At 37.1% G+C, this 25,820-nt stretch overlaps 4 protein-coding genes across 4 annotated transcripts; 2 read left to right on the forward strand and 2 right to left on the reverse strand.

Moving 5' to 3' along the window:
* The first annotated feature begins 4,107 nt into the window (after positions 1-4,107).
* On the forward strand, positions 4,108-13,000 carry LOC108995337 (vacuolar sorting protein 39). Its single transcript, XM_018970887.2, has 12 exons — positions 4,108-4,648; positions 4,920-5,131; positions 5,615-5,746; positions 5,838-5,981; positions 6,681-6,793; positions 7,431-7,863; positions 8,291-8,620; positions 9,204-9,425; positions 9,665-9,907; positions 10,915-11,367; positions 11,935-12,033; positions 12,297-13,000. Exons 1-12 carry the CDS (start codon positions 4,207-4,209, stop codon positions 12,495-12,497), a joined length of 3,024 nt encoding a protein of 1,007 aa, XP_018826432.1. The 5' UTR covers positions 4,108-4,206; the 3' UTR covers positions 12,498-13,000.
* LOC108995338 (protein N-lysine methyltransferase METTL21A-like) lies at positions 12,868-14,158 on the reverse strand. The gene has a single exon (XM_018970888.2). The coding sequence runs from the start codon at positions 13,974-13,976 to the stop codon at positions 13,143-13,145; it is 834 nt and encodes a 277-aa protein (XP_018826433.1). The 5' UTR covers positions 13,977-14,158; the 3' UTR covers positions 12,868-13,142.
* Positions 14,159-14,235: 77 nt separating this feature from the next.
* LOC108995339 (AP-3 complex subunit sigma) lies at positions 14,236-17,160 on the forward strand. Its single transcript, XM_018970889.2, has 7 exons — positions 14,236-14,370; positions 14,476-14,518; positions 14,740-14,801; positions 15,148-15,244; positions 15,890-15,960; positions 16,627-16,718; positions 16,859-17,160. Exons 1-7 carry the CDS (start codon positions 14,302-14,304, stop codon positions 16,923-16,925), a joined length of 501 nt encoding a protein of 166 aa, XP_018826434.1. The 5' UTR covers positions 14,236-14,301; the 3' UTR covers positions 16,926-17,160.
* Positions 17,161-17,841: 681 nt separating this feature from the next.
* LOC108995379 (pyridine nucleotide-disulfide oxidoreductase domain-containing protein 2) lies at positions 17,842-24,972 on the reverse strand. Its single transcript, XM_018970953.2, has 16 exons — positions 24,569-24,972; positions 24,274-24,435; positions 23,772-23,951; positions 23,523-23,580; positions 23,186-23,236; positions 22,942-23,024; positions 22,326-22,413; positions 21,557-21,598; positions 21,395-21,469; positions 21,175-21,243; positions 20,408-20,523; positions 19,671-19,783; positions 19,043-19,122; positions 18,731-18,851; positions 18,334-18,400; positions 17,842-18,190 (listed from the first exon to the last, which is right to left on the reverse strand). The coding sequence occupies exons 1-16, from the start codon at positions 24,814-24,816 to the stop codon at positions 18,055-18,057; spliced, it is 1,689 nt and encodes a 562-aa protein (XP_018826498.1). The 5' UTR covers positions 24,817-24,972; the 3' UTR covers positions 17,842-18,054.
* Between the last annotated feature and the right edge of the window lie 848 nt (positions 24,973-25,820).

Genomic DNA, 25,820 nt, shown 5'->3' on the forward strand with positions numbered 1-25,820 from the left:
GCAATTGTTTTTGAAATGATTTTATAGAGAACATTGTAGAGGCTAATAGACTTGAAATCATTATAGAGGACATTGCAGAGGCTAATAGACCTGAAATCAGACACTTTAGTAGGGGATTTTATCTTAGGAATAAGTGCAATTAATGTGTCATTGATATCAAAAACCATACCACCAGAGTTGAGGACATATAAGGCAACTTCAGCGACTTCTCTTCCAACAGAATCCCAGTGAGTTTGGTAAAAAGCAAGAGGAAAACCATCTGGGCCAGGTGAACTAAGAGAGATCACCTGGAACACAACCTCATTCACTTCTGTAACTGTGAACTTCATTGTCAATAATCGATTCATATCATCAGTCACCACAGCTTGCATATGCCTCAAACACCTCTCAATACCTTCTGGATGACCTGTTGAAAAAAGATCCAGAAAAAACTTATGAACTGAGCACTAATGGCTTTTAGATTTAAACATTCATCCTAAATCATCAAGGATTTTGTGAATGATATTCGTTTTCCTCCTTTGATTTGCACATTGTTGGAAAAACTTAGTATTTTTGCCACATTCTTTGAGCCATCTTTGCTTAGCTCTCTGTTTCCATTTAACATCCTCCTTTTCAAGAAGCAAGTCAACCTCCTTTGTTAACACTTTTATTCTTTTACCCATCTCACATTTATTCTTCTTTTGAAGCCTCGAGAGCTGAGAAAGTTTGGAGTTGATAGTCCTCTTAGAGTTCCCAAAAGTCACCATACTCCAGTTCATTAAACAGACTTTACATCTTTGGAGGCCTTCTGTAGCAATTGGCAAATTGTGTGAAGCCAGCATAGGTTTCTTCCGTTTCTCTTTCCCTAATTGCAAACATTCATCTCTTAGTGTCCAGTTAGCTTCATATCTGAATTGTTTATCTGAGAAGCCATAGTGACAATAATAGGCCTACGATATGAGATTTTGGCTAGCTCAATATTAACAGGAGAAAAAGAAAGCAAATCTTCTCAGCTTGAGTTGCCAAAGTCGATCCAGCCTTCCTTAGTAAATTGCTACCTTCTCTATTGTTACTCCTTGTGAACATATCTCCCACAAAGCCTAAATCACTTAAGCCACTGTCCTTCACAACTAATATGAAATCTTCCATCTGATTGTAAGGCCTCATAGCTGCCCCAAACTTCTCATGCTGGTGTAAAATCTTGTTGAAGTCTCTCAAGTAAAGTCATGCCATACCAGTAGGTGGTTTAATAGCTTTAAGAAGCTTCCAGCTATCAGTTCTCCTAGAAGTCAGAGGGTTTCCATAGAAACCAGTTAAGATCTAGTCCTTCCTTACTACCGGATGAGTTACTCTTAAAGAGATGTGACTCTTGGTGTATGATTCAAGTTCCACATCATTATCCCCTCTCCACAAAAAAGCAATACCTCCACTGAGGCCTTTGCTGTCAATCACAAAACTATGATCAAAGCCTAATCTTGTTCTCACTGTTTCAATTTTTTCTTTACTACATTTAGTTTCAATCAAGAAGATGAAACTTGGACTCTTATTCTTCACCAAAAGGTGAAGCTCTCGAACTGTTAGAAAATTCCCAAGCTCTTGACAGTTCCAGCTAAGACAACTCATTGCTATTGGTGGGTCTGCTAAGCAGCCTCCACCATTATTTTCTGGTTTAAGCTCTCTCCAAGTAAGAGCACTGTTTTTGCCTTCTTGGTAAATCCTTTGAAATCCTCCTCCACTTCAAACAGATTACATCCCCCTCTTGGTGACTCTAATATTAGTAGATAACATATTATGGGTGATAGAGGAATCACAAGACTGAAATTTTTTATCACAAGCTCTTCTCTACCAATTGGCCTATTTTTTGTTTTAGCTAGCACCTAAATTTGAGTATTAATGAAGTGATCCAAAGAACTAACCTGATTTGAGATAGACTAGCCTTTGTTAAGCGTGACAGAAGGATAAACTGAATCCTCTTGACCCTTACCTTCAGTATCTTCCATGAGATCCTCTCCCTTAAGTCAACTTTCCCCTCTAAAGTCTGATTTTTCTTTCCTAAAATACCGTCAGTTAAGGCAAGATCTTCAGTATCTAGAATCACATCTCATTTGAAATTCCCTCTCTTTTTTGAATTGAGACCTTTGCTAAGTAAGGAAACTTGCCAATGCAGATTTGAACCTCCCGTTGTTTCACACATTCCTTAATTGGTTCCTTAGATGGCTTTTGAAATTTAGTGCTCACCATGACACTTGTCTTAGTGGCCTTCTCGCTGGACTTCCATTGCTATCGATTGTGATGAGGCTGCTGTTTTTTCTCCAACTAATGAAGTTAGCTTTTGAACAGTCGTAGAACATACTTTTTTGGCATGTTTGATGACTCCACAGTGAAAGTTAAACATTGGAAGTCCTTCATATTTGAAAGGTAGCCAAATTCTTTTACCATCAATAAACAAAAATATACCTCGAATCAAAGGTAGTGTAATGTTTATTTCCACCTTTAAATGCAGGAACTTACCCCACCTAAATCCATTAACATCAACTTCACGTCCAACACCTTCCTTAGACCCTTTCCAATTTGGTTTTCCACTTCTTTTGTCATGCTAGCAAGAGGCATATTATGTACCTGGATCCAGAAAACTTCAGTTGAGAAAGGGATATCTTTTGGAGGAGTACTCCCATCAAACTCTTATAAACACACTAATAGCCTATCGAATGTCCAAGGCCTCCCCAATAGCACTTTTGCCTTGTCTTGTTCATATTGAAACTCCACTAGCATTTTGTTATCCCCCACTCCCTTAAACCGAATCCAACCATCAGGTTTCCAGACTGTAAACATGGTGGACCTAAAAGCCTCCCTATTCACACTTTTGTCAGCAATCACCAGAGCAAGAAGACAAGATTTTCCTTTTGACATAGGCTTATGAATTGTTAAAGGAGATAGGACAACTTCCTGCTTTTCCTGGCCAATGAGACTAAAAATTGCCCACATTTTCTCTAACTCTCCCTCCATAACAACATCTACAGACCAAAAGTCTAAGAGACAAACTTTTGTCTAAGTAAAGAGAAAAACCTCACCCTTCAGAGAAAGAGAGGACCTACATCATGTGGGTTCTTCTTTCACGGTTCTAAACGTCTTTGATTGATATGTATTGATATAAATATGAGGTATGTTATATTCTATATTCTGATTTTACTTTCTTCTCACTTTGTAAATGTGAAACTTTTCATCACTCTTTTAGATTATTTATCAATTAAAAAAGAAAAATGCTTGTTGCCTTCTAAATGTGCCCCCCAAAGTGTCCCTATTGCATTTTTTTTTAAATGTTTAAAAAAGGATCAAAATGCACTATGGGGCACTTTGGGATACACATTTAGAGGGCAACAATCTATTATACAGAATTTTTCAATATCAATTAGAGTATTTTACAATTATTAATCATGTTATCTATGCGATTTGCCCAAACTCTTTTGTTCATGACATATAAACAAAATTATAGGTCAGGTAACTTGGCTTTGCATAATCTTGAAAATAGCCACTTTATTTATAGTAATATATCTTTATAGTATGGTTTAATTTATGTGTTGTTTTAATCGTTTATAAAATTGGTTAGACCAGTCTATTTAATTCAAATCATTGATTTAAAACTGTATTTATTTTTTAATTTGTATTTAACAAACGAACATTTTTTTTTTCTTGTAGTGAGTAAACCCTCGTATTCGGTAAGAATGGTATAAACATTGATAGATAAAATTTGGAACTCTTTACTTTATTTAGTTAAAGAAAAACCCTTTACTTTATTTTGTATTAAATTTGTGATTATCTTCTTTTTAATTAGGAATAGTTGAGCCAAAAAAACAAAAAAACATTTTAAATACATGAATTATACGTTTATTAAAACTCCTAGATTTATCTTATATTCTTATTGAAGTTAATCAATAAATTCATATAATAAATTATTTTACATATAATTTTAAGTGTTTGAATTATATTTATATATATATATATATTACTAACACTAAAATATATAAATATTTATATATTTATATAACACTACCGCGTTGAGACAAAAAAGGAAAAAGCCTGGAAAATAAAAAGACAGAGAAAAGAGGAAAAGAAGGAGCATGCGGTGTCGTATTGCTTCAATAATAACGTTCGTCACTGCTCGTTATTAATAAATTATACTAGGAAATTCCGATCGGAAAACGTCCGAAGGGGATTGACGACGAGAAGATGGTACACAGTGCCTATGATTCCTTCGAGCTCCTCAACAATTGCCCTTTCAAAATCGATGCCGTCGAATCATATGGTTCAAAGCTCCTCCTCGGTTGCTCCGATGGATCCCTTAAGATCTACGTTCCCGAATACTCCGTCTCCGACCGCTCTCCACCGTCCGATTACCACTTACATGCCCATGAGCTGCGAAAGGAACCGTACGCTCTAGAGAGAAACTTCTCTGGGTTCTCCAGGAAGCCCCTGCTCGCGATGGAGGTCTTGGAGTCGAGGGAGCTCCTTCTTTCGCTCTCGGAGTCGATCGCCTTCCATAAGCTCCCGAACTTGGAGACCAACGCTGTCATCACCAAGGCGAAGGGCGCGAATGTGTATTCTTGGGACGATCGGAGAGGGTTCTTGTGCTTCGCGAGGCAAAAGAGGGTCTGTATTTTCAGACACGACGGTAATTCCATGAATTCATGTTATCTCTTGCTCGAATTAATTGCTTAAGATATGTTTGAATTTGATTTTTGTTGTGTATCCGAGAAAGTGCGAGAAAGGATGTGAGAACATGCCAATACTATGGAATTTTAGGTGGTCAGCTGTTTGTTGTGGAAAATACGATCCCATATTATAGAAAAGTACAAAAACATGGCCTTTATTTGTCCCCTGTAACGGCACCTACTTACATTTTTCGATAAAAAAGAAATAACTTTATTTTGTGTGTTGATTAGGTGGTCGAGGATTTGTAGAGGTGAAAGAATATAATGTGCCGGATACGGTAAAGTCGATGTCATGGTGCGGTGAGAATATATGTTTGGGTATTAGAAAAGAATACATGATATTGAACGCTACGAATGGTGCGTTGTCTGAAGTATTTCCTTCTGGGAGGTTAGCCCCGCCTTTGGTGATCTCTCTTCCCTCAGGAGAACTTCTTCTTGGGAAGGTATTCTTTTCTGTGTTGCCGTTTATATTCTGCTTTCCTGGACATGCATTGATAATTGAATGCATATTTTATAGTTGTTACACATGTACACTAACAGACCCGTAAGGACACAACCTAGTGGTCAAAGGGCGGGCTTGGGATGACCTGTAAACTCAGACATCTTTGGTTCAATTCTGCACTAGGAGTTTTCCTGGATTATCACTGATGCATGGTTCTGATGGGTGGGGTTGTGTATCCAGGGTTTACTCCCTAAGGGTGTGTCCAAAGGGCCCTGCCTCGGTGAGGTTACACATCATTAAAAGAACATACATTACACTTTCTGATTAATAAAGATCATACATTTACACAAATCAAATGCTAAAGATAAAATATTTTCATGGAGGGCAATTATTTCCTCCTTTGTGTGAATGCCACATTTAGGTTGTGATGATCATATTCTTACTCTGATTTTTGAATGCTGCAAATGTAACTTGCTGCCTATAGGAGAACATTGGTGTCTTTGTGGACCAAAATGGGAAGCTGCTTCAGGAAGGTAGAATTTGTTGGTCAGAGGCCCCTTTAGAAGTTGTCATTCAGAAGCCATATGCAATAGCTTTATTACCAAGATATGTTGAGGTAACCTGAACATTTGCTAAGCAAGAGCAACTTACCTATTTGTCTGAATTTAGTTGTGCCATATTCAGTTTCTTCTACTTGTGTTGTTCAGATTCGGTCTCTTCGAGATCCATATCCGTTGATACAGACTGTTGTTCTACGAAATGCCCGTCATCTTGGCCAAAGCAACAATTCCGTAATCGTAGCATTAGACAATTCTGTTTATGGGCTCTTCCCTGTTCCTCTTGGTGCACAGGTATTGATGCTGCTTAGTTAGATATGAAGCTTCCTCGTATTTACTGACAAAAAAAAGTTAGATATGAAGCTTCCTCTTTGGAAGCCTAAACTAGAGCAAGACTAAGCATGATGCCTTTTTGGTCCAAGAACAAGTGTCAGTTCTTGTTAATTAGGTCATTATTATTTTATGATCAATTGTGGCTTCCTTCTTGCTTCTTTGCAGCTCCAATTGAAGCCTTTCCCCTCATGCTATTAAAACCCTGTGTCAAGGAGCTCTTTCAATTCAGCCCTAATTCTCAGTTCCTGCAAAATTTACCCCACCAAGTTAAAAAGTTACAGTAGTTATTAACCTAACTTGAACTACAAATGTTAAATACCATTCATGAGTATACATGGGCAGATTTGTGAAATAAGTCATACTCAGGAAAATTTCTAAATCTGCCGTGAGGCTGATTTCTAAATACCATTAAGTCTACATGCATTGCCTTCTTTTGAAGTGTATGCATGAGTTAGACATGTTGACACAAAATTTATCCATTCTTAAAATTCCAGATGTATCATGTAAATCTATTATGTCCTGTTTCTGTTTGTCATTATATTATGCCCACAAATAGGTTTAATTGCATAATGCCTTTAGCAATGATATATGCCTAACTTAAAAAACAGACGATAATTTAATGCATTGGAAGTGCTGAGAGAGTTTTCAACTGTATTGCAGATTGTACAACTAACAGCATCTGGCAATTTCGATGAAGCCTTGGCCTTGTGTAAGCTGCTTCCCCCGGAAGATTCAAACCTTCGAGCTGCAAAGGAGGGGTCGATTCATATAAGGTGGATGTTTTCATAAAATAATCTAATCCTCTACTAATTCATTAAACAGATTGATTTATGATCATAACTTCTTTAGAGTTAATTTATATATCTGTCATGCAAGCATTTATGTAGAACTCATTTACTTAAAGAATTTATATCATGAATTCAATATACCCTTTAGAGTGCGTATAGTCTAAGTTTCATGTGGATGTTTAGGGCACGCTTTGGTAAGCAAATTCCTACTGGGCTTGATGTATCTAGAGGCCTAATAAAGTCTTGTGCCTATTTTGGTTCGTTAAATCTAGGTCTAGGTTGATAATGCTGAAGTAATTTATCTAATGGCTTGTTGATGTTACCCTCTTCCAACATGAAGCATTGACTTGCAACTTCCAGCTGTATACAATATACGTGCGATGCTATTCATAGTTACTTAACAAAACAATAGAATGTCGGAAACTTACTTATAATGATCTTTGTTACTATTTTTGTTTTGTGCAAGTTTTTTGTTATATTAACCAGCCAGCATATTTAAGGAATCCTCAATGGCCATAGATCAATATGCATTGTATGCATAATTTAATCTAATATATTTTTGTTGATTAGTATAATTTAATAAAGTAATTGATTTCAATGAGTTTATCTCACCGTGTTTCAGATACGCTCACTACCTATTTGATAATGAAAGCTATGAGGAGGCAATGGAGCATTTCTTGGCATCTCAGATAGATATAACCTATGTGCTTTCGTTGTATCCCTCTATCATCCTTCCTAAAACAACCATAATTCCTGAGCCAGAGAAGCTGGTGGACATTTCTTGGGATGCTTCATATCTCTCAAGAGGTTCATCAGGTTTATCAGATGATATGGAAACCTTACCATCACCACAACTATTGGAATCTGATGAGCATGCAGCACTTGAGTCCAAGAAAATGAGCCACAATACTCTCATGGCTCTGATTAAGTTCTTGCAGAAGAAAAGATATGGTATAGTTGAAAAGGCCACTGCCGAGGGAACAGAAGAAGTTGTTTTAGATGCTGTTGGAGATAATTTCGCATCGTATGACAGTAGGTTCAAGAAAACGACCAAGGTAAACAGATATTTTTCTTTTCTAGGTCTCAACTATTTTGGTGTAATGGAATGTATAGGGATTTAGACCCTTGTTTAATATGTTTACATGGTCATAAGGATTGTGCATAATATTGAATTTTAAACTTGTAGATTTTCTATGTTTGTTGGACTCTATGTTATAGACTTCGAATAAGCTGCAAAATACTTGTTATTGAAATTTGGTTATTTAATATGACTCTATGTTATAGATTTTCGAGTTATGCTGATTTTTTTGTTTATAGATCAAATAAATTTGATATTGTTCAAAAGCTAGTTGGGTGATTTAACAAGTGTACGAAAATGTTAGTGTCGTGGATGGATAGAGTTTGATTAATGTATTGTTACCTCAGACGGTTAATGTCTATTTGTATGTGTTCTTATTTGATTCAATATTTTTTGGTCCTCAGGGGCGTGGTAACATCTCCATTAGCTCTGGTGCTCGGGAGATGGCAGCAATACTTGACACGGCACTACTCCAAGCTCTGCTTCTTACTGGACAGTCTTCAGTGGCTTTAGAGTTACTGAAAGGTCTTAACTATTGTGATGTGAAAATATGTGAGGAAATTCTTCGAAAAAGAAATCATTATGCTGCTTTGTTAGAACTTTACAAGTGCAATTCAATGCACCGTGAAGCCCTTAAACTTCTACATCAATTGGTAGAAGAGTCGAAGGCAAACCAATCACTAGCAGAGCTTACCCAAAAGTTTAAGCCTGAGTCAATTATTGAATATCTCAAGGTAAGTTTTTTACCTATAGCCTTTTTATTTTCTTGATTTCTGTAAAGATAGTTATCCTTATTTTGTAGAAATCCATATTATGTTTATTGATGACATGGAAGCATTCAACTACTGATTTTTCTGCATACTCTAATCTGGACGAACCATATAGTAGCTCTATGCACTGGTCTCCTGTGTATATATTATTACTGTGAAGGGAAGTTGTGCTTTCCTCCAGACAAGCTTTTTTGATAAGTAGCCTTCCTCCATAATCTTTTCAATTTGTTGACAAAAACTTTAATATCTAAGTTCTGAAAGTAATTTCTTCCATGGTCCATGCTAAGTTCAGTGCTTCTTGGCATTTGTTACTTAAGTTTTTGCCTGCTTTACCTTACCTAAAACTGAAGAAGGCGATCCAGGGATTTTCTCGCAGGATGATATTTAAGAATACCCTGGTTAGATAAAGCACTACTTTTTAGCATCCAGTGTAGAATTGCTTTATTCCGTGGGAAAATTGAGAAGTTGAAGTTTTGGTTGAGAGTTAATAGAGCTGGTGTGTTATACACCCAGTAAGATTTGATGAATGTGTTCTATTCTTTTGCAGCCTCTCTGTGGGACTGATCCCATGCTTGTCCTTGAGTGCTCAATGCTGGTTCTTGAAAGCTGTCCAACACAAACTATTGATCTGTATTTGTCTGGAAATATTCCAGCAGACTTGGTCAACTCTTATTTGAAGCAACATGCTCCAAGCATGCAGGCCAAGTACTTGGAGCTCATGCTTGCAATGAATGAGAATGGGATCTCAGGAAATCTGCAAAATGAAATGGTGAAGATCTTTTGCATTTCTTTCTGTAATGTTAAGGAACAGATATTTGTCACTTGAGAGTTACGAATAATAAGTAAACATAACTGAAAAGGATTGAAAATTAAAAAGACTTGACAGAACAGATCTGTTCTGCCAAATCAAATAACTTCGTTGTTGTTATGGGTAGTGTAGGTGGTGATGGTAGTTTAGCTGATTTTACTGATAAATGCTTTTTTACTTGTCATTTTTGTGCGTGCTAGATACAAATATATCTCTCGGAAGTGCTTGATTGGTATTCAGATTTAGTTGCTCAACAAAAATGGGATGAGAAAGCTTATTCCTCAACAAGGAAGAAATTATTGTCTGCTTTAGAAAGTATCTCAGGATATAATCCAGATGCTTTGTTGAAACGTCTACCACCGGATGCTTTATATGAAGAGCGTGCAATATTGTTGGGCAAAATGAACCAACATGAGCTTGCCTTGTCTCTATATGTTCATAAGGTACTTTCTTACATAAAGCAACATATTGTCCTTTTTGTCATAAAATCTGCTGGCAAGATGACATGAAACTGATTGGGGAAGTTGTTCAGTAGCCCTAGCCACCACAAAATGCATTTTGGTGAAGATATTCATAATAAGATAATATTGAATTCAGCTGTGCATTGTAACCAGGAAATGCTGTCAATTGGGCTGTTTTGTTGTTAATATATATTGGCAATTGAACAGGTTATTTCAATATGAGAGTCTTATGGAATGGTGGAAATCCAGGGCTGGTATACTTGCTGTATGCTCAGACTATGCATTTTGAGATTTTTTAATAAAATCTTCACTTGCTTATTAAAAAAATGTAATGCTGGAAAACCTTGATAAACTCATCATTTTTCCATCCTTCCAGGTTATTATATTTGGCTTACAGTCATTTTAACTGGATTTTAATCTTGTTATTTATGTTTAGTTATCTGTAATAAAATTGTAATGGCATACTATAATTTCACCATTCTTTTTTACATACATGATCAGAAAGATTTTTACAGGCCTTGGATCTGTACCAGTTTTTGTACTATTTGTTAAATAGTTGAATGACAGATATATGGTTCTCTGAAGTGAGTTTCATAGTTCTATTTTTTATTCTAAATATAAACAAAAACGAAGTTAATAAACTTAGTGAATTTTTGCATGTGTATACTGAAACATTGGCTTTTACAAATTGATTGAATTTTGGGATTGACTTTTTCCACCTCTTTTACATTAGCCAAAATACTATTAGTGCTCCTTATGCAATTACGTACACTTGTTATATGGTAATTATTTTAGTACGTAAGACAAGATGTTTGTTGATGCTGCCAGTGCCAACACTGCTGCTGTTTTGTGTTAAAAAATGCTCATCATTATTGTTATTTTTATTGTTTGTATTATTTGCATTACTTATAAAACAAAAAATGTTTTTCTTATTCGTCCATTGATTCTTATGAATACTCTGAGCATATCAATTTCTGTTGCATTTGTAGCTTCACGTCCCTGAGCTTGCACTGGCCTATTGTGATCGGGTATATGAGTCTGTAGTTCATCAACCATCTATAAAATCCTCTGGCAATATATACCTTACTCTTTTGCAAATTTATCTTAATCCTCGGAGGACAACCAAGAATTTTGAACAGCGAATCACCAATCTAGTATCACCTTATCATACGAGCATTCCAAAGGTTGGTTCAGCGTCTTCAACTAAAGCTAGAGGAGGCCGTGGAAGTAAGAAAATTGCTTCAATAGAGGGTGCAGAGGACATGAGAGTAAGTCAGAGTGGCACCGACAGTAGCCGGAGTGATGGTGATGCAGATGAATCTAGCGGGGAAGGAGGTTCCACTATTATGCTTGATGAGATTCTTGATTTGTTGAGCCAAAGGTGGGATAGATTAAATGGAGCTCAAGCTCTCAAACTCTTACCAAGGGAAACCAAACTACAGGTATCAACTATATTGATGGGGGACTAACAAACTTCAAAAGAACTAGTTGTATTTTTTTTTTTTTTGAGATAAAAGGTAGTTATATTGATTGATATCACACTCAAATAAAACTAGTAGTAATTACTAGGCTGTCTTGGAGAATGAATGCTTGTATTCTCACCCTATCAAGATGCCATGTCACTAAAAACGGATGGTTATATAAGCAGTTTCAATGATATGGCATCATGTGATAGGGTAGGCGTATCGCCTCATCTGTACTTCAGGACTACCCAATATTTAGTTCCAAACTAGGTATCTTGAGTGCTACATGGTTATGCATATCCTTGCAACTGATGTCTGATATACTTAAGGTATAATTTGTGTCATTTGCTTATTCTGATATACTCGCTTCAACTTTTCCCTTCTCCCTGGTGTGCGAGTGTCTGGGAATTGAAGATATACGCTTGTGCCTGTTCTTGGTTTCGTGCTAATTCATCAACATCATTGTGTTTTCTTCTCTTTGTTTGCCATCAGAATATCAGCTGTAAGTTGCATTCCTAATGTTCGTTATTTAACTGTTATTTGAAGAACTTGCTTCCATTTCTTGGACCTCTTCTGCGGAAATCCAGTGAAGCATACAGAAATCTTTCAGTGATCAAAAGTTTGAGACACAGTGAAAACCTGCAGGTATGGTTTTATTGTGCGTGGGAATTTTAAGGCATGAACCTTTGCCCAAAACTTATTGCCATCCCAATCTGCAATGGTTAGCCGTAAATGTTTCTTTTAGTTTATTGGGCAAATATCTTTCACATAAAGTATATTTTACTGCCCAATCAAATATTTGTGTGTAATCTGCTCTAATTACACATATCTCAACAACTTTATGTTGCAATACAAGAATCCATAATCTACTTCTTCAAAATAGTAGTCATAATAATTTCATGAAACAGGTGAAGGATGAACTCTACAACCAAAGACAAACAGTGGTGAAGATCACCAGCGATAGCATGTGCTCTCTTTGCAATAAGAAGATAGGGACAAGTGTTTTTGCTGTCTTCCCAAATGGGAAGACACTAGTGCACTTTGTTTGCTTTAGAGACTCCCAGACTATGAAAGTTGTGGCCAAAGGCGCGCCACGAAGGAAGCGATGATAATCAGTATCATGGTGGTTTGAAGGAGATGTGTTTTCCAGTTAAACATAGCACATAACGATTTTTGTTTGACAACTTTGAGGTGTAAAAACAGGTACTAAAGGCACTTCTTCCAGCATCTCCAAAGATGGTCATAGAGACGTAAAAAAGTGTGGCCCTGGTGTGAAGTGCAAAACTGCTACAGAGATCCCAGAAATGACTGAAGAAAATATAGGGTGTGATTTCTCCACCTCTTGCCACAAGCGCACTGACGGAACCGAACCAAACTGAACTGGCAATTTCTGCCTTCATGTAGATTGCTTTTATTAGGTTGATGATCATCTATATCAATTTGTCGATCGTGTGGATGTGAGGTAAACTTTTGGTTTGAGTTTCTTTGTTTGTGAGGGTATTAATCAGGACCCATGGTCTTGATTGCGTGTATAAGAAAATGTGATATTCAGCGTAATTTTTGCCTTATTGTATTATGATCCAATTTTTGAAAGATTCATTCTCTTGAATCATCTCCACGTTCAAAACTGTATCACCATTCTATGATTCATTAATTATTTCTGCCTCAAAAATCTTGAAAATTCTATATATGGGGACGGACGACACGCAGAGGTGAGGATTTTCTTGACAAACAAACAAGCGAAACATTCTTGATCATGCAGAATTGCTTGCCGAGCTACCAGAATTCGAATTCATAAGCTTCTCAACAAAACGGTAAACAACCACTCCAACCCTACATCCCTCGGATGGACTATCCACGTGTAGAACCTCAACCTGAAAGCGCTTCTTGGCTTTCTTGAAGAAAGCCGAGTCCTTCTTCCACCTCCTCAAATGGGCCATCACGAACGCCTTTGCTCTTCCGTTTTCAGTACCCGCGCTGCCCAATAGCAACAGTCGCATTGTTTCGAGCAACGGGTCGTACAAGTGATCATGGTACACTACATCCGAGGCCAGAATTAGATCGAAATCCCGCCCAATCAGCTTCACGTCATCGGCCTCTCCCCACCTTAACGGCTCCACGCGTATGGCCCCTCCATTCGCGGTTAAAACGTCGGCGTTTGCCTCCGCGTTGAACAGGAGGTTCGGGATGACGTGTGGGAGGTCGGTGACCGTGACATTAGCGCCGAGAGTGGCCGCGGCGGCGATCCCGACGAGACCGGTTCCGGAGCCTAGCTCGAGGATGTTGAGAGGGTGGCCATGACCGAGCAGGGTGGAAGATAAGGGGTTATTGGTAGGCTGACAGCGGTGTTGATCGAGTAGAGTGACAAGAGTGGTAGCGGCGGGCCAGAGCTGGAAGGAGAGGCCTTGGGAAGGAAGCTGCCTGATCAACAACGTTGAGTCGATTGAACGGACGTAATGCTGCTGTAGATGTTGCTCTGATGCACCCTCTTGTATTGTACGGAATCTCATTGTATCGTCTTGATCATCTGGTAGTATCATCGTGACGGGGTTTATGTCGTCTTCGTCATCGTCGTCGTGAGTAGCCATGTTCCCTTCTTCGTGTATATTTCCGCCGCCATCGAGCGGAGTTTTCGCTTTCCTTATAAAGGCCTAGTTTGACTTAGGGCTAGTTTGGGACCGCAGGCCCGCATGTCAACGTTTGGTTTATGGGAAACGACAACGTTTTCTAATGACTCGGGCCAGACCCACTGAAAAAGAAATATGCAACGACAACGGTGCAAAACGTTTGAGACCACTAAACGGCGAGTCGTTAAATGCAAAATATAATGTGTATTACCATATTGTATTAAGCCTGTCGATTTGGAATTGGAGACCCGTCGATGCGAGTGGGTAAGTTGAGCCGGGAAGCAAGATGATACGGGCGGTGATGGTGATGAATACGCAGGGCAAGCCTCGCCTTGCCAAATTTTACGATTCCCAGGTCTCTCTCTCCTCTCATTTTATACTCGTCTTGAATTCTAATTCTTGAAGATCATGGTACAACTCGTTGTAAGGGCTCAGATTGAATTAAATTCTTTGATTTCAGCCTGTCGACAAGCAGCAGGAGCTTATCCGCAGCGTTTTTGGAGGTTCTCCCTCTCTCTCACGCTCTCTCATGCGTACCATACGCACAACATTTTTTCTTGATTGATTCGGAATTGGATCTCAGTATCACACTGACGTCGGTTCGACCACAGTTCTAACTAAAATCTTATCTGTTCTTCTTGGTGCAATTGACCATCTTGAGCTCTTTTCTAGGTTTCGTTTGTTTTTGTTGTTGTTTCCCCTTGAAATTTTGATTTTGGTGCAGTCTTATGCAGTAGAGCTGAGAACGTTAGCAATTTTGTGGAGGCCGACTCTATTTTCGGTCCGGTAATATATTTTTTCTCAGCTCTTACTTCCTCGTTCCTGTACTGTTGGTCCTTTGTGGAAAAGAGTGCTTGTTTCTTTTTTCTTTTTTTAAAAAAGACGTAGATATTTTGATAGCGATAGAGTTCTTTCCTTTTCATAATCCGAATAATATTCATTACTGGAAGGGGCGCTTTTGTGTAATTATTCATCAAAATGAAGCGCTTTCTTCGATTACTTTCCTAGCTCTCTTAAATGTATTCAATATTCATGTTATCCACAAAAGACTTCTAGGAGTTGCTGTGAAGGTATGCATTCCAGTCTGTTCCATTGTAGAACTCTCCATTTTAACTTTTATCTCTCCCTGCAGGATAGTCGCATTGTATACAAGCACTTTGCAACACTATACTTTGTTTTAGTATTTGATAGTTCTGAAAATGAGCTTGCCATGCTCGACTTGATACAAGGTACATTTTTTTAATAATTCACCTCTCCATTCTATACTATCTCTAGCAGTGAATGTTAGTACGGACAATGTGGCATGCTTGAGAGACAGGGTTAGTAGTAAATGAATGTTGTAGCTTTGTTACAAATTGCTTATTGCAAATGTATACTTCAATACCATATATAGGAGAAAATGATATTGCTGAAACATGTGAAGCAGATTGATTAAAATGTACTCAATTATGATGGAAACAATATCCATCTTTGTGAATTTACCTAATTTTCAAGCTTTTCTGTACCTTCACTTGCTGCTTGATGATTCATCAGACAAACTGAGCATTATTAAAGGTTAATTTGTGAAAATTTATCTAAAAATAATGTATTGTTGTCCAAAGTTAGATTTACTGATTTTATGCTTTAGCACCATGATTATGAAGGTCATTTGCCTCTTGGCAATGTTTAAATTTTATCATAAATTTATGCTGATGGATTGTGTTTGTCATGTATGCTGTATGCCATTGATATACTAAATGAGCTGAATGTAACAGTAAATAACTGATTTTTTTATGAGTAAATAACTGATGTACTTAGTACACTCATATTACTTTTTTCTCTTGAATTTTTTATTTAATTGGATTATACACTTACTTATAACCTTATGCCATCAGTTCTTGTGGAAACGTTGGACAAATGCTTTAAAAATGTATGCGAGCTTGACTTGGTGTTCAACTATAGCAAGGTGGGTATCTCTTTAAAATGCTCGATATGGATGTGTCAGAAGTTAGAATATGGAATATGCCATGGAGAAGTTGGTTATTTAACTTAATCACTGGGCTTCAGAAGATGTAGTCGGAAAAGCCTTTGTTTGATATTTAAAAGTATCTTTTATCTGTAATTTACACAACCTGGTTAGGTCTTATAATCTACAACTTCACACTCCACATTTTTTAAAAAGCACCATCTGGTTGAAAGGTTCTTTATGGGGGAGGTGTCATTTCTGTTACAGGAGCTAGTGAACATGCCACTGGCAGTTTGTCATGCTGAGCACTACCATTATGTAATGTCTGCTCAGAATATTTTTAAGTCAACTTGGAGGTCAATCATTTCCTTACTGAGTTAACCAATTTAATGATTTCTGCGGTTCATGCTTGAACCTCCAGTCTGATATAATGATGTTTTACTGAGATGCTGTCTCTCCAATGTGCCTGAAATATGGTGATCTCTCAGAGTAGAAGAGGATTTCATTGAACTGTGCTGAGTTTAAGTTTTACTGAATCAGCATATTTATAATTATTGCAGACCATTGCGTTTGTTTGTTAGTCTTATATTTTCCCGTAAATAAATACGCTCGAAATCTCCACCAGACTAGGCTTCAAACTTTTTTCTTTTCCTCTGTTTTGGGTAGATTCATACCATTCTGGATGAGATATTTTTTGGAGGCCAAGTGCTGGAAACAAGTTCTGCAGAAGTCATGAAAGCTGTAGAAGAAATATCAAAGTGCTCTCTCTCTCTCTCTCTCTCTCTCTCTCGTTCTTTTTGGGGGTTGGGGGGGTTGGGGTTTTTAAGGTTTGGCTGTTGCATGCTTATTTCTGTATATACGCATATTGATTAATGGAAGCCGTTTACACATGATGCAGGTTGGAAACTGCCTCCAATTCTATTACCCTTGTCCCCAAATCTGTTTCTGGTTGGCGGGGTCGATAGCTTGTGGTTTTCAGTTGAGCTGTTGAAATGATCACGATATCGATCTGTTACATTATCACCGTAAATCATTCAGGGGAAAGATGTTTCAGATATGAGTTCATAAATATCGATACCCGGAGTGTACGATCCCAAGGATTTCTTTTAATCCATACATTTTTCTATTTGGCAGCTAACAAATTATTAAACATCATATTGATCGACTTCTTGAAATAGATGAAGTTTGTACATTCTAAAATGCCACACGCTGGGACCAAATTTCTGACATCTTTCCATCCCTAACCAACCCTTGATTCTGACTAGGAACGATTTCTCTCTTTCTGGATAAATACATTCTCCACCCTCAAATTATTAGAGATTTTAAAATCTAAGTTATTTAAATTAACACATCTCATCCTGAAATTATATATAAAAAATTAATACTTTTGTTTCGATCGCCAAGAATTAGGATGCAAAGTATAATTTTTATTTTTTTATTTTTATTATTATTATTATTATTTTTTTATAGATGATAGATTGAGGGCCCTTTTGGATACAAAAGTGAGATAAACCATCTTACTTCGTCTCGTCTCATCTAATTTTAACTAATAATCTCATATTTCATATTTCATATTTTATGAAACATGAAGATAAAAAAATAAATTCACATATTTTTAAGTGATGTGCAGGAGTGTAAAGTTTATGCGTAAAAATGCAAGTATGCTACTAAGAAAGATACATGCAAATCCCGAAACGTGTTGGTTGAGATTTGAAGTCCAAGGTGAATTTGGAAAACATACTCACAAGTAAAGACGATCCTGGGTGACGCTGGATTGGTATTTATATTTCTACTGATCGAAGTTAAAATCCTACCCGCTTGAATCCTTTCACGAGAGGGTTGTATTTTTTTTCTCTCTTGTTCCAGGATTTTCCCAGTCGAGTCTAGCAATATATAACTAATAATCCATTATAGCTTCTGAAAACCGGTTAGTCTCATGCCGAATGCAATTTGATCCGACCTTATTATTCTGTTGTATTAAAATACGCATACAAAATTGACAGTCGATAGAATGCTAATTGAACTCCTACAAAAGGATAAAAGGAAATTGGGAACTTAAAAAGCCTTTAGGACATATGACCGAGTTACCGTGTTTCAACTCAATGGTGTCTTGACATCTTCAAGAATTAAACGAGCTGAATTACGTCCAGGTGCGCCCATCACGCCACCCCCAGGATGGGTCCCGCTTCCACACAAGTACAGCCCTCGGAGTGGAGTCCTATGATTCGACCTTTGTTCCCAAAATAACATAAATCACATTGGATTTTAGTACTCAAACCATGCAATAATAATAAAGATAGTAAGAAACGTGAAAAAAAAAAACACATTTCTATGAAGATCCCAGTAGTAAACAATATGAGCTTTATGAATTACCATCCTTTAACCGGCCGCATGAGGAAGAGAGAATCTAATCCCATAGCACCATGGAAGATATTCCCTCCTGTTGAGAATCATTTGAGTCAGGTATTTCATGAGAGATTATATGATATTAGAATTTTTTAAGAAACAGAAACTTCGTGAAAGTGTGTGATGAGCATATTTGGTAATTTACAAGAATAGACTCACAGAATTAGCTAACTTTTCAAGCTTGTCTGTCTGAACAAGATGTCCTTATTCCTTACTAAATTTCTGATGATTTATTGATAATCACACTTAAACCTTATTAGCTTGGTTCAATTGATGGTAACAACAAATGACCTCTCAAGTGAGTGACCGTGGGATTTATTAGTACAAAGTGGGGGACACTCCCTTGATGGGAGTTATGAAGTACCTGTCAGACCAATTTCCCTTTCAAGATCAGGTGGAGTCAACATGTCATAGCCAATGACTGATGAGCTGAATGCAGGGGCATATTCATCAATCAAGGTGAAACATTTTTTTGCAAATGATTCCTGCAATGAATATAATTACCCAATTTTTCCAGGATTAATTAGAACAATGAAGATCTGCCATATTAGAGATAAATAGAGACAAATTTCACTGATGGGTACAAGAAAAGAACAACTGACTGCTGAATCATACAGAAGTTTTATGTAAAAAGCAAATACAATGCCAATGCATCAGTTACTAAAACATGGCTTACCCTATAAGCACGATCTCCCCAGCTACCATCCAATGGACTATAGGGTGTGTATTGAATAAACAGGTTGATCACATGCTTACCTATAAAAAACAACATGTTACTGAACTCCAATCTTATAAAGATTAATGCTTTCCAAGCTGATACGGTAAAGAGATTTGGAAATGTCTGGAAACATCTAAGAACATTCCAGGTTTATTCTATGACAACATCTAACTTTGAATGTCTGAACAGAGAAAAAAAAAGGTATAATGACCTGACAACCCCTGACAGAAAGTTTAATGTGAAAATTACAAGGCAAAAACACATAAAACATGATTAGTATGAAAGAGTGAGATATGCATTTTGAACATTAATGTAACACAGGTTAAAGAGGAAATATCTCCGCATGTGTGTAGTTGTACATGTGTGCACGCATTAACTGCTGGAAGAGTAAGCATTCTAAAATCAGTTTGAAGGACGTCCTTTCCATGAGCAATATGAACAGGACTAAAAATTAGAGTATCACTTCACTTTGTATGCCTTTGGAAAAGAAAACCTTGAATGTGATCAGAACCCATCAACTTAACTACATATAAAAAACACACACACGAATAAGATACCACAGATGCATCTAAGAAAAAGTAAGTACCAGGTGGGGATATAGTCTTGTCAAGAACAGAGGGGATTGTCATTTCAATAATTGGTCTTCGTGATGGTAATCCATTGGTAGCATCTTGAGACGCTGAGTGAATCTCTTCCATGCTTAAAAGAGTGACAGAACACAGAAGAATGCATTGGATTGTTTTCAAATAGTAGATGTTGAAAATAGAAGTTAAGGTGCAGAGCTGAAATCTAAAGTTAAAACTGGAAACCTTTTCCATTATAGTTTGCAAGAATTATTCAACTTTTGAAGGTCGTCCACTATGAAATGATAATATACCAAACAATTCCATAAAATCTGTTTGTTATTAGGAAAGGTAGGTAAAATCATGTTTAAGAAAGTTAAACCAAACTGGTCAACAAAAGTTGATACCACAACCAGTGTGTCTACCAGCATGTGCCCTAAGCCCAATTCCTAAAGTTGTTTATTGTTATGGGATAGAATCTAAAAGGATACCATTGTCATCAATAATTTGGTTAGCTATTCATATTAAACTATGCCTTTCACTCTATTCAAACAAATGGCCAAAGAATACCATAACCTTTTATTTCACTAGAAACTTTACGATTCATCTACTCTATTCGGTCTTGGGCTTGATGCCTATGATTAAATATCAACAATCTTGACACCTAGACAACCTTTTAGTTAACTGTCTCGAAGAACATCCAAGAAAAAACTAGTGGATTCAGAGCCTATATATTGCTAATACTGAGATAAAAGCATACCTTTCAGAACCAATATGAATGGTGCCAACATGCTGAGGACCAGCATCAGGATGGCCTATTTTGCAACATTTAAACTGGGGCAATTTATCAACTGCTAAGTTTATTTTTGTAGTTCCCTGAGAGCCACATACAGAGGAAAACTTAAACTGCTGAGAAAGAAATCCTACAATTTGCAGTTCATTTTCTAGGCTCCTTGTTACAAAGTGCTGTAAACTTTCTGTGTCTTTTTATACTTTCTAGAGTTATAGAATATTACAGAGCTTGACTTTCATTATTAGGTGACCTGGGGGATACTACCAGATAATTTTATGCAGGATGGCAAAAAACTAAAGAACACAGAGTCCAAAAAGATTTTGTCAACTTACGTTTCTTGTGATCTTTATTTATCCATCCTCATTCATTCAGTAAACTTGCATAGTTTTAGTCAATCCGATAAATTGCAATTTCTTTTCTTATTATAACGTAATACAATGGCTTTCATACTGATATGGTCGATCAAGCCACAATATGCTGAAGGCAATCACCTCATGGTTTTGTGTCATAACCAGCAATGTTTTACATTTGGACCAAGTTTCATGTGATTTTGTAATGCCAGCTATCACACATGTTGGGTATTCTTCTTCAGTAGACTACACACTACATAAGAATCCGGTCACGTATATGCATTCTGCCTAACCCTCCCAGTATATAGGAAATGAAGTGACACAGAATAGAAGATGCACACACTAGAATGTCTAATAGTAAATAAGGTTGTATAGGGTGCTTACAGAACTGTAGTCAGAGTACTTAATAGCTCGGATGAAATCATCAGGAAGGACATTTTTAGGGACTAAATCCTGTGTCACATGAGGAAATACTAGAATCAACATTAAAATCCACATAGAATAGAGGGTGGAGAAATCTAACCTAAATGCATTTATATGATTGCAACATCACTTGCACATGCTTTCTGTAATTTAAAATAAATCAGCAGTGTCCAAATTATACCATGAAAGTTCTATGTGGGGTTGCATTTGATAAAACAATTGAAGAATGCACCACTGTACCATCAGCCAGCAATACCTAAATGATATTAGCCATGTACAGAATAGTTAGTTCGATCATACTTTGAAGCCTGCTTAATTAAAGAAATCATGTAGCAACACTAACCCCGTCCACTGCACCAGAGTCTCCAATCAACAATTGTGAGACCTGATGTCAAAAGTGAAGAAAATCAAAGGTAGCAAAAGACAACTGAATAAAGTACAAAGGCAACAACTGAAGGATATAATGAAAACCAATGACAATAAAAATAAGATGAATTACTCCATGTCTATTTTGCGGTGATCCCTGGATTTAAAAGAAAATAGAGAATGTTGTCTAAACTCATTATTACATCATTATCATCAGAATTCTTTAGGTGTTTGATGTGCCATTGTCTACATTATTTTGACCAGAAGCAATAAGAGACATACTTAGCTCAAATCTCCCCTTTCTAAAGTGATTGATTTCATATGGTGAATGGTTAGAAAAGGCTCCCAAGCTCTAGGTCTTTCCTCTGTAGACACTCTGAGTCATAAGAGCAATTGTAACGTGCCTCTGCATCAGGGGGAAAGCTGGGCTGGGCTAGGGGGGGAGCTATTTCTCTGTCAGCATGTCGATGATATTTACTAGCAAAAATTCAAAAAATAGGTTCTGCATAGTATTTTCATGACCTCATAACTGCCAATCCATTAAAAATTTCATTGTCTCAATTGATTTGAACCAAGTACGCAAATCTTTCAAAATTAGAAACAGTTTCTAGAATCTAAGATTTCCATGCCTATCTCAGTTGTAACTGAATCCAAAATGAAATCGAATAAATAGAATTATGACTAATTACTTCATAAGGAGGGAGATGCACTACGAAAGCTGTTGAAGTGATTCCATAGAAATATACCTCTGCATTTGTGACAATATGGGCCCCAGCTTCCCTAGCAGCATTACCGATAGCCATGGAAACTGAGCCCATCCCACCTTCGACATACCTACAAGAAATAATGGTGTTTTTAGTCCACCTGTACTATAGGAGGGAGGTTAAAGAAATAAGTCATACTAGTATAAATCTAAATGCATGATCGCTAACTCAATAACACCAAGCTAAGAAGGAAGTATTAATTTGGATTTTAAAGGTACTAAACCAATCTTGATCAACATATGAGCTTAGAATTATATAAACCTTTAAATAAACATAATGCTACAGTCTTTTGTCAAACTCCACCCTAAATTTGAAGTTTGCTGAAGTCAATGGAAGTCATGAACTAATAATTATCACATATTTTTGGAATCAAATTTATAAAGTTGATTTGTCATAAAGGATGTGCCGTCCTTTCTTCTGCTTTCCAAGTAATGATGACATTGCTATTCTGTACTAGGCTATATTTTCTTGCCTTATATCATAGTGAAAACTGAAGAATTCTAGATTTCTTTTAAACAGGAAAGGGATCAGAGGCAATGTACAGTGCTGTTTCTTTGATGAACAAATTACTCATCAAGCCATCATTAGAGATACATACGACCAAATTCCGCGATCGCCATCAGTTTCGCCCATCACGTGATGAAGTAAAACATATCCACTCCCGGGAGTATGTACACTAGCCTATGGTACAGATTTTAGGAAGTCAAATGTTGAAACCTATAATGTAGTAGAAAACGAGCCATACAGTTTTTGGGTTGTGTGTGCGTGTGTGTATTTGTGCCAATATAAAATGATTCTGGACTCAAATTAATGCTCCCCCACAAAAATCTAACGATACTTACCGTAGTTCCTATTACAGCATCTGTTCCAAGGGTTGCTTTGAGAACATCTGTCTGTAAATATCAAGTCGTTGATAGAAATTCAATAAACTGTTGAACATAAAACTCATTACCTTCACCATTATAACCCTATCATAAGTATAGCCCCAAGAGGAGTATATTCCAATCACTGGGAGAATGGTTTGATTAATAGTGCTGAAACATAAGTTGCAGAAATCACATAAATGGAACTAAATTTGACTTTACTTTCATCACAAATGGAAATGATATATCTATTCAATAACTACAGTCCACAAATTCAAAGGATAAAATGAAAAGAAATCAAGATTATAATGACAACCTCAAACCAGTTATTCAAAACCTTTGAAGCTGGTGACAATAAAAGGTCCATGAACTCCCTGCCAAGAGTCGATAAATACAAACCATTAAAAAGGTTGAGAAGGTAATTCAGATTTTTTACATCATTCAAATGGACTTGGACAGGGTAAATAACTCTAATATGCCACCTCCAGTTAAACGCAACAATATAAACAAAGCAGCGCTTTAACACAACAGGAAACAACTACACATCAAGAAGAAAAACTCTTACACAATATCTTTTTGGCCCAACGTCATCGCCTGCCGCAGAAAACGAGCCCAAAAAGCTGATTTGTGCATTCTGTTTTTCAACTGATCCTTCAAAGAAAAAACGCCTTGCAAAGATTCAGGAGGAGCCGAATCCAACAGTGGGTCCATGAATTTACAGAAGTTCTCCAGCTGATTTTCATATCTGTAAATAAAAGAAGAAAGATGCACAGAAATAATATAAATTTTGACGTAACTGAATCGAATACTACACCAGCCATTTATTTTTGTAAGAATCAAGATCGGAGAACATAAAAAAAGACACGCGCACAACTTTTATTTGAAGTTTATAAGACAATTCTAATTTGTTACTCTCAAACAGTTGGATTCAATTTGAGACTCAAGTTATCAACATCAAAATCTTATGATCGCTTACACGATTACATCCTCTTCAAACTACCATCATGCAATTGAGCGTGCCATTCAATTCGTTGAGAAAGAAAAATGAAGTAGATCATGGCATAAACCTTGGATAGGCATCGGCATCTCGTTTAGAGAACTTGGAAATCTCTGAACGATTAAGGTCCTTATCAGGCCCCAGTAGAAGATAGCGTCCGTCCAAACAAGGCGTAAACGAAGATGGACTCCTCTTCAACAGCCTCAATCCATGACGCCCTAGCTCTAACTCCCTTTGCATCAAACAAAAAAAAATAGAAAATAAAAACAGTTGCGAAATTTATTACTGATCTAAACGAAAAACACACACGCACTGATGACTCACAGGCACAGAGCTGGGGAATTAGATGGAAGTGCGGGAACTACCTGATGATGGAGGGGCGGAGGAGGCTTTGGAGGTAGCTGCAGCGGGAGAATTTGAAGCCCGGGATGAGTTCTTCCGTAACGGCGGCACCGCCAATCAAGTGGCGGCGCTCGAGAACAGCAACGGAGAGGCCAGCGCGTGCAAGGTAAGCGGCTGCCGTCAAACCGTTATGGCCACCGCCGATGATCAGAGCGTCCCATTTCTTGTCCTTCAACGCGCTCGTGGTGCTGCTAAAGCTCCTTCGCCACATTCTTCACGCTTATTCCTTACCCCCGTAAGCATCTTCTGTTGAGATCCAGGGAACGTATAATATCAATCCAATGATAGAAGTGAAAAAGGATTCCAAAAATAGAAATCATATGTGGAGTGAGTTGGAGTCCACACCATAACTGACACTTTGAAACGAACAGAGGACATTTGGAGACCCATGCCCACTTTCAAACACACGAGTTGACACCTGTATTGACTGATAAATTGTTGTACGAAAAATGCTTGGTTTCTTTCCAAAAATGTCTCAAAAAGTGTCTGCATTTTGTTTTTTAAACTTGTTATTACTAATAAATTTAGGAAAATGATATTGTGTGCCCATGAATTTGTCCTTCATTTTTACCATTCATATAGTTGACAAAATGTATCATAATGGATAACTAATAGGGGTGGGCAAAATTTTTGAGTTCCAAACAACGTTCAAGTTTCGACAAGCTTCAACTCTAATAAAATCAGAGTTTGTGGAATTCAGAGTCAGAATCAAATTCCAGTAGTTGAAATTCGGGGTCAGAGTTGGAGCCCATGTGGGCTCCAAACCTCGACTTTTTTTTATAAAAATTGGATTCTTTTGTTCCAGGTGACATTCGCTCGAGTGACGCTTGAGTGTGGCTTGAGTGAACAATCTATATTTTAGAATATAGATTGTTCGCTCGAGCCTATTTGCTATTCCGATCGAAGTCGGAGGGCGTTTTGACCTCTAACCCCAGTCAGAGTCAGAGGTCGGAGGTGGGTATTTCGACTCTGTTGGAGTTAGAACACACTAATAAGTCTAGCTTAATGTGAGGATGATAAGTAGTATTTCTCTAATACAGACACAAACACACACACACATACATATATAATACCAATTTACAAAAATATAATAACATGTAATTAGACACTAGATGTAAGTCTAGTGAAAAAATAAGTTATAAATAAGTTAGACACTAATATAATATAATAACATGGAATACTATAGTATAATAACATGTAATTATACACTAAGGG

Source organism: Juglans regia, chromosome 7, assembly GCF_001411555.2.
Source record: "Juglans regia cultivar Chandler chromosome 7, Walnut 2.0, whole genome shotgun sequence".
Lineage (NCBI taxonomy): Eukaryota > Viridiplantae > Streptophyta > Magnoliopsida > Fagales > Juglandaceae > Juglans > Juglans regia.

Bases quoted from the DNA above. Each gene is read 5' to 3' on its own strand.
- LOC108995337 (XM_018970887.2), top strand. From the start codon at position 4,207: ATGGTACACAGTGCCTATGATTCCTTCGAGCTCCTCAACAATTGCCCT. The intron at 4,649-4,919 runs GTAATTCCATGA...TGTGTTGATTAG, and splicing joins CTGTATTTTCAGACACGACG to GTGGTCGAGGATTTGTAGAG. The intron at 5,747-5,837 runs GTAACCTGAACA...TGTGTTGTTCAG, and splicing joins TATTACCAAGATATGTTGAG to ATTCGGTCTCTTCGAGATCC.
- LOC108995338 (XM_018970888.2), bottom strand. From the start codon at position 13,976: ATGGCTACTCACGACGACGATGACGAAGACGACATAAACCCCGTCACG.
- LOC108995339 (XM_018970889.2), top strand. From the start codon at position 14,302: ATGATACGGGCGGTGATGGTGATGAATACGCAGGGCAAGCCTCGCCTT. The intron at 15,245-15,889 runs GTACATTTTTTT...TTATGCCATCAG, and splicing joins CATGCTCGACTTGATACAAG to TTCTTGTGGAAACGTTGGAC. The intron at 15,961-16,626 runs GTGGGTATCTCT...TGTTTTGGGTAG, and splicing joins TGGTGTTCAACTATAGCAAG to ATTCATACCATTCTGGATGA.
- LOC108995379 (XM_018970953.2), bottom strand. From the start codon at position 24,816: ATGTGGCGAAGGAGCTTTAGCAGCACCACGAGCGCGTTGAAGGACAAG. The intron at 23,237-23,522 runs GTTGTCATTATA...TGATATTTACAG, and splicing joins TTTTGAATAACTGGTTTGAG to ACAGATGTTCTCAAAGCAAC. The intron at 18,401-18,730 runs GTACTTCATAAC...GATTCTCAACAG, and splicing joins AAGGGAAATTGGTCTGACAG to GAGGGAATATCTTCCATGGT.